We start from the raw sequence: 7,696 nt of genomic DNA, 5'->3' as shown, positions 1-7,696 counted from the left end.
GCCCATGCTGGAGTGCAATGGCACAATCTCGGCTCACTGCAACCTCCGCCTCCCAGGTTCAAGCAATTCTCCTGCCTCAGTCTCCCAAGTAGCTGGGATTACAGGTGCCTGCCACCACACCCAGCTAATTTATTTGCATAGTTTTGAAAGTTCCTTTTGGAGTTGATTTCCAGTTTTATTCCACTGTGCTCTTAGAGAGTGCTTGATATAATTTCAATTTTGTTAAATTTATTGAGGCTCATTTTACGGCCTGTCATATGATCTGTCTTGGAGAAAGTTCCATGTACTGTTGAATAGAATGTATATTCTGTGGTTGTTGGATGAAATGTTCTATATATATCTATTAAGTCCGTTTGTTCCAAAGTATAGTTTAAATCCATTCTTTGTTGACTTTTCGTTTTGATGACCTGTCTAGTGCCGTCAGTAGAGTATTGAAGTCCCGCACTATTATTGTGCTGCTGTCTATCTCATTTCTTAGGTCTGTTAGTAATTGTTTTATAAATTTGGGAGCTCCAGTGTTAGGTTTATATATGTTTAGGATTGTGATATTTTCCTGTGACAAGGCCTTATTACCATTATATATATAATGTCCCTCTTTGTCTCTTTTAACTGCTGTTGTTTTAAAGTTTGTTTTGTCTGATATAAGAATAGCTACCCCTGCTTGTTTTTAGTGTCTATTTGCATGAAATGCCTTTTTCCACCCCTTTAAGTTTATGTGAGTCCTTATGTGTTAGGTGAGTCTTCTGAGGGCAGCAGATGGTTGATTCTGCAGTTCTGTATCTTTTAAGTGGAGTGTTTAGGCCATTCACATTCAATGTTAGTATTGAAATGTGAGGTACCATTGCATTCATCGTGCTCTTTATTGCCTGTGTACTTTAGGGGTTTTTTTTTGGTTTTTTGGTTTTGCTTTTTAACTTGTATTTTTGTTTTATAGGTCCTGTGTGATTTATGCTTTAAAGAGTTCTGTTTTGGGCCGGGCGCGGTGGCTCAAGCCTGTAATCCCAGCACTTTGGGAGGCCGAGACGGGTGGATCACGAGGTCAGGAGATCGACACCATCCTGGTTAACACGGTGAAACCCCGTCTCTACTAAAAATACAAAAACTAGCCGGGCGAGGTGGCGGGCGCCTGTGGTCCCAGCTACTTGGGAGGCTGAGGCAGGAGAATGGCGTAAACCCGGAAGGCGGAGCTTGCAGTGAGCTGAGATCCGGCCACTGCACTCCAGTCCGGGCGACAGAGCGAGACTCCGCCTCAAAAAAAAAAAAAAAAAAAAGAAGAGTTCTGTTTTGATGTGTTTCCAGGATTTGTTTCAAGATTTAGAGCTCCTTTTAGCAGTTCTTGTAGTGGTGGCTTAGTAATGGTGAATTCTCTCAGCATTTGTTTGTCTGAAAATGACTATCTTTTCTTCATAAGTGATACTTACTTTTTCGCTGGATACAAAATTCTTGGCTGATAGTTGTTTTGTTTGAGGAGGCTGAACATAGGGCCCCAATCCCTTCTAGCTTGTAGGGTTTCTTCTGAGAAATCTGCTGTTAATCTGATAAGTTTTCCTTTATAGGTTACCTCGTGCTTCTGCCTCACAGCTCTTAAAATTATTTCCTTCATTTTAACTTTGGATAACCTGATGACAATGTGCCTAGGTAAAGATCTTTTTGCGATGAATTTCCCAGGTGTCCTTTGTGCTGCTTGTATTTGGTTGTCTAGGTCTCTAATGAGGCCGGGGAAGTTTTCCTTGATTATTCCCCCAAATGTGTTTTCCAAGCTTTTAGAATTCTCTTCTTCCTCAGGAACACCAGTTATTCTTAGGTTTGGTCGTTTAACATAATCCCAGACTTTTTGGAGCCTTTGTTCATATTTTCTTACTCTTTTTTCTTTGTCTTTGTTGGATTGGGTTAATTTGAAGACCTTGTCTTCGAGCTCGGAATTTCTTTCTTCTACTTGTTGAATTTTATTGCTGAGACTTTCCAGAGCATTTCGCATTTCTAAAGGTGTGTCCAAAGTTTCCTGAATTTTTGATTGTTTCTTCTTTATCTATTTCCCTGAATGATTTCTCCCTTCACTTCTTGCATCATTTTTTGGATTTCCTTACATTGGGCTTCACCTTTCTCTGGTCTTTTCCTGATTAATAACTAACCTCCTAAATTCTTTTTCAGGTAAATCAGGGATTTCTTCTTGGTTTGGATCCATTGCTGGTCAACTAGTGCGTTTTTTGGGGAGTGTTGAAGAGTCTTGTTTTGCCGTATTACCGGGGTTTATTTCTGGATCCTTCTCATTTGGGTAAGCTCTGTCAGAGGGAAGGTCTAGGGCTGAAGGCTGTTCCAATTCTTTTGTCCCATGGGGTGTTCTCTTCATGTAGTACTCTGTCCCTTTTCCTATGGATGTGGCTTCCTATGAGCCAACTTACTTGCAGTGATTGTTGTCTCTCTTCTGGGTCTAGCCACCCAGCGAGTCTTCCCAGTTCCGGGCTGGTGTTGGAGGTTATCTGCAGAGTCCGGTGATGTGAACCATCTATGGGTCTCTCAGCCATGGATGCCAGTGCCTGTTCGGTGGATGTGGCCGAGGGTACAATGGACTCCATGAAGGTCCTTAGCTTTGGTGGTTTAATGGTCTATTTTTTTTTTCTGGTTGGCCTCCTGCCAGGAGGTGGTGCTTTTCAGAAAGCATCAGCTGTGGTAGGGGAGGAACCAGCAGTGGGCGGGGCCCTAGAACTCCCAAGATTATTTGCCCTTTGTCTTCCTGCCAGGGTGGATAGGGAAGGACAATCAGGTGGCAGTGGAGCTAGGCATGTCTGAGCTCAGACTCTCCTAGGGCAGGTCTTGCTGCGGCTGCTGTAGGGAATGGGGGTGAGATTCCCAGGTCACTGGAGTTCTGTACTTAGTAGAGTTATGGCTGCCTCTGCTGAGTCATGCAGGTTGTCAGGGGGAAGTGGGGGAAAGCCAGCAGTCACAGGCCTCACCCAGCTCCCACACAAACCGAAGGGCCGGTCTTACTCCCACCGTGTGGCCCAACAACTGCCCTGAGTCTGCTTCCAGGCAGAAGGTGAGAGTGACCTGAAAATTTGCCTGAGGCTGTTCGCCTCCCAGCTGCAAAAGAAAAGGGCTGTAGTTCTTCCCCCACCTGTGAAGTCTGCATGCCGGATTCGTGCCCTTCCCCGAGTTCTGGCCAGGAGCCTTCTCGCCCTGTTTAAATTTTTACAGAGTTCGACTAGAAATTTTGAATTCCTTCTCCCTATGGAGTTTCACCCCCTGCTCCTCTGGCCAACCTCCCTCTGGATCCCTGTGGTGTCAGGCAGGAATGGGCTGCCTGGGGACCCAGCAAGCTCCCATTGCCTTTCTGCTGCTTCCTCACCCCTGTATTTCACTGGCCTGAGTCTGACTTAGCTCCAGGTAAAGTCGGAAATTTCTCCTGCAAACAGACCTTCAGCCTCTCCAGTGCAGGGGGTGTGTTTTGGAGAGGAGGGTCTCCCTTTCCCACTTCCACAGTTGGGGCACTCACAGTATTTGGGGGTCTCCCGGGCCCTGCAGGAGCAATCTGCTTCCTTCAGTGGGTCTGTGGGTCCTCTCAGGATTGCTGGCTTGTTCTTGCAGTTGATCTGGAGCTAAAATTCACAATGTAAGCCTCTGCATGCTGCTCTGTCTGAAGCTGCAATCTAGTCCTGCCTCCTGTTCGCCATGATCCCAGGAGCTCCCCTGCAAATAAAATATGATCACACGGTCCCAACATAGGCTGTTTGCAAGCTGAGGAGCAAGGAGAGCCAGTCCGAGTCCCAAAACTGAAGAACGTGGAGTCCGATGTTCGAGGGCAGGGAGCATCCAGCATGGGAGAAAGATGTAGGCGGGGAGTCTAGGCCCATCTCATCTGTCTTTTAATATCTTTTCTAACTAACCCGTAAGCTCCATGAAGACAGTCTAGTTCTTTTTCATCTCATGTCCCTCACTACACCTAACAAGGACCTTATTAAAAGTGAGTTGACTGGCTGGGTGCAGTGGCTCACGCCTGTAATCCTAGCATTTTGGGAGGCTGAGGCAGGTGGATTACTTGACCTTAGGGAGTTCAAGACCAGCCTGGGCAACATGGCGAAACCCCATCTCTACAAAAAATAATTACCCAGCTGTGGTGGGGTGTGCCTGTAATCTCACATACTGCGGAGCCTGAGATGAGAGAATCGCCTGACCCTGGGGAGGTCAAGGCTGGAGAAAGCTGTGATCACGCCACTGCAGTACAGCCTGGGCGATAGAGTAGGACTCTGTCTCAAAAAAAAAAAAAAAAAATCAGTTGACTTGGTAGTTCCAACAACGAGTACCAGTTGGACCACATTATTGGCAGTGCGTCCAGGGGAACAGATGTTCACATTCAAATCCATGAAACTGGAAACAAAAAACAACAATCATGACATTGATTGATAGTGATGTTTACTATGTCAGACTGTTTAAGCTCAGCTATAAAATAGACTCTCAGCCGGGGTTGGAGGTGGCTCATGCTTGTAATCCCAGCACTTTGGGAGGCCGAGGCGGGCAGATCACCTGAGGTCAGGAATTTGAGACCAGCCTGGCCAATATGGTGAATGAATCCCCACCTCTACTAAAAATACAAAAATTAGCCAGGCATGGTGGCACGCACCTGTAATCCCAGCTACTCGGGAGGCTGAGGCAGGAGAATCACTTGAACCTGGGAGGCGAAGGTTGCAGTGAGCCAAGATCATGCCATCATACTCCAGCCTGGGCAACAGAGCAAGATTCCATCTCAAAAAATAAAATAGACTCTCATACTGTCATCTTTACATTTTGATTTCAGAGATTCTCAAACATTTAAATACTGGCACTTGACCCAGATGTTAATTCTTGCTTGATGCACTATTCATCTGTATCAAATTATAGTCCTGTTCCTTTGAATTTCTTTCTTTTTTTTTTTTTTGAGACAGTGTCTCACTCTGTTGCCCAGGCTGGAGTGCAGTGGCTCTGCCTCAGCCTCCCGAGCAGCTGAGATTACAGGCACCCACCACCAAGCCTGGCTAATTTTTGTACTTTTAGTAGAGATAGAGTGTCACCATCTTGGCCAGGCTGGTCTTGAACTCCTGACCTTGTGATCCACCTGCCTCAGCCTCCCAAAGTGCTTGGATTACAGGCGTGAGCCACCACACCTGGCCTGAATTTCACACTCAAAACCTCTCCTCCTGAGAAAACAGCACCCCTGGGTGCTTGGAAGATATTTTTGGTCTATTGCAAGAAAATATGTATTAGCTGGCAGGGCATGTCCTGGTAACATGGCAGACAGTGCAAGGGTGAGGAGAGTGGTGTCTTGCTGAATAATGTGTCTCCACTCATTTCCTAAATTCCCTTGGTAACAGATGGGTCATCATTTGAATTGCTTTATAAAAAGCTGTCTTCGAATCGGAAGCACAGTCTTGAGGGCAGATGCCTCTTTCTGAAAGCTCTCCTCCTTATTCATCTAACCCAGGTCCTCAGCCAGCAGAGCCATGTTCCTCAAGAGCACCGCGGGTTTATTTCATTTTCCTACATCACTGACCCGAATATGCTGGGCGCCATGGGGACTCCGGCTTTGGGAGAAGCTGACGTTGTTATCCCCAGAAACAGCTGTCACTCCGGTCCAGATGGCAGGCAAGAAGGACTACCCTGCACTGCTTTCCTTGGATGAGAATGAGCTCGAAGAGCAGTTTGTGAAAGGACACGGTCCAGGGGGCCAGGCAACTAACAAAACCAGCAACTGTGTGGTGCTGAAGCACATCCCCTCGGGCATCGTTGTAAAGGTAGACAACAGAAGGCCGCTGAGGGGAGAGGCCCCGCCCATGGGTCCCACAGCCTCCAGAGATTTCTCCCAAGCATGAATGGGATCAGCTGAAGGGCATTCTTTTTCTGGCTCTGGCCACCCTCTACCAGCCAGGCAGTAGAGGGCACTGCAGATCTTGTCCCATCCCTGAGCCATTCCTCCCTAAGGCAGAACCACCTACAACAGCCTGGGAAGCCTGCTTCCAGAATCTTTTGGAGCCAGGGTATGGCTGCCATCCTTGAATTTGGCAGGCAGCACTGGTGCTTGGCTGCTGCCCCGGAAGCAACATCTTGACAAAGCTAAGCAGTGGCTGATAAAGGCAGGCGCCTGGGCAGCATGGTTCTTTCAAATCCATTCCCACTTCAGGAAGGCTGCCGAGATCCCCAGCATTGCTGTGGACTCCAAGTCCCTGAGGAGGCAGCAAGCAGGCCTGGGTTGTCGGCTAGGGGTCCCAGCCCTTAGCTGTCCTGGCTGTGGTTAACCTTAGCGTGGCCACGTCCTCCATGCCTCTCTGTCCCCTTTGGTAAATGTCGGTGATACCTCCCCTTCTGGACAGAGAGGACTGAGGGTGAGATCATGGAGGATCATGGAGGCCAGGTATTTTCCAACCTCAGAAGAAAAAATGCTGTGCACAGCTGCCTATGGGAGTCTTCCTTCTTTACATAAAAAAACAAGTCTCGGGCCAGGCACGGTGGCTCACGCCTATAAACCCAGCACTTTGAGAGGCCGAGATGGGTGGATTACCTGAGGTCAGGAGTTCGAGACCAGTCTGGTCAACATGGCAAAACCCCATCTCTACTAAAAATACAAAAATTAGCCGGGTGTGGTGGCGCGTGCCTGTAATCCCAGCTACTCAGGAGGCTGATGCAGGAGAATCGCTTGAACCCTGGAGGCAGACATTGCAGTGAGCCGAGATCACACTACTGCACACCAGCCTGGGCAACAGACAAGATTCCCTCTTAAAAAAAAAAAAGACAAGCCTGATCAGAGGGCCTCCCAGTCCATCTGCCTCATGGACTGGAAGCAGCACAGAAAAGAGATAGCCAAGGCAGGTGTTTCATGTATAACGATACTGGCAACAGATACTTACAGACCATGGAAACGTGTGGGAGGAACTGTTCTAAGCAGCATTAACTCTGCAGTCCCCATAACTCCATGTTCATGATTTCCATCACAGTACAGGTGTGGAATCTGGGACACAGAGAGGCTAAGTGACCTGCCCAAGGTCCTGCCACTTAGTAGTTCAAACCATACCCCAAGTCCATGTACCTAACAGCTGTACTTCACTGCTGGGTTTTTGAGCCACGAACATATCATGTAAAACCTCAATCATTTTTCCTTCTTGGAAAGTGTCATTCATGAGTAACAAAATTCTGAAACATGAGAGTTCAGTTTTGTTTAACCTATTTTACATAACTCATTCCAAACTTGCTTTCACTATTATTCTTTCACCGTAATTTCATATAATTTTTTTTTTTTTTTTAAGAGACAGGGCCTTGCTTTGTCAGCCAGGCTGGAGTGCAGTGGTACAATCATGGCTCAGTGTAGCCTCAGACACCTGGGCTCGAGCAGTCCTCCTTGCCTCAGCCTCCTGAGTAGCTGGGACTGAAGGCATGCACCACCACACTCAGTGTTTTTCGTTTTGTTTTTTTGAGACAGTCTTGCTCTATTGCCCAGTCTGGAGTACAATGGCGCAATCTCAGCGCACTGCAACCTCCGCCTCCTGGGTTCAAGCAATTCTCCTGCCTCAGCCTCCCGAGTAGCTGGGATTACAGGTGCCCATCACCACGCCCAGCTAATTTTTTTGTATTTTTACTAGAGACGGGGTTTCACCATGTTGGCCAGGCTGGTTTCGAACTCCTGACCTCAAGTGATCCGCCCATCTTGGCCTCCCAGAGTGCTAGGATTACA

General features: G+C 47.4%; 1 protein-coding gene across 3 annotated transcripts in view; it reads left to right on the top strand.

Annotated features, from left to right (window-relative positions):
* Positions 1 to 6,153, top strand: part of LOC105516306 (chromosome unknown open reading frame, human C12orf65) — a 23,050-nt gene extending 16,897 nt beyond the window's left edge. For all 3 annotated transcript variants that reach the window (XM_011948454.1, XM_011948457.1, XM_011948456.1), the window contains exon 2: positions 5,456 to 6,153. In XM_011948454.1, the coding sequence (XP_011803844.1) occupies positions 5,475 to 5,843 (369 nt within the window). In that variant the 5' untranslated portion in view covers positions 5,456 to 5,474 and the 3' untranslated portion in view covers positions 5,844 to 6,153. The remainder of the gene's footprint in view (positions 1 to 5,455) is intronic.
* Positions 6,154 to 7,696: the final 1,543 nt, after the last annotated feature.

The sequence above is a fragment of the Colobus angolensis genome, unplaced genomic scaffold (assembly GCF_000951035.1).
Source record: "Colobus angolensis palliatus isolate OR3802 unplaced genomic scaffold, Cang.pa_1.0 Scaffold28, whole genome shotgun sequence".
In the NCBI taxonomy this organism is placed as follows: Eukaryota; Metazoa; Chordata; class Mammalia; order Primates; family Cercopithecidae; genus Colobus; species Colobus angolensis.
The sequence above is the reverse complement of the archived record's forward strand: the minus strand, read 5'-3'. Positions and strand labels throughout refer to the sequence as shown.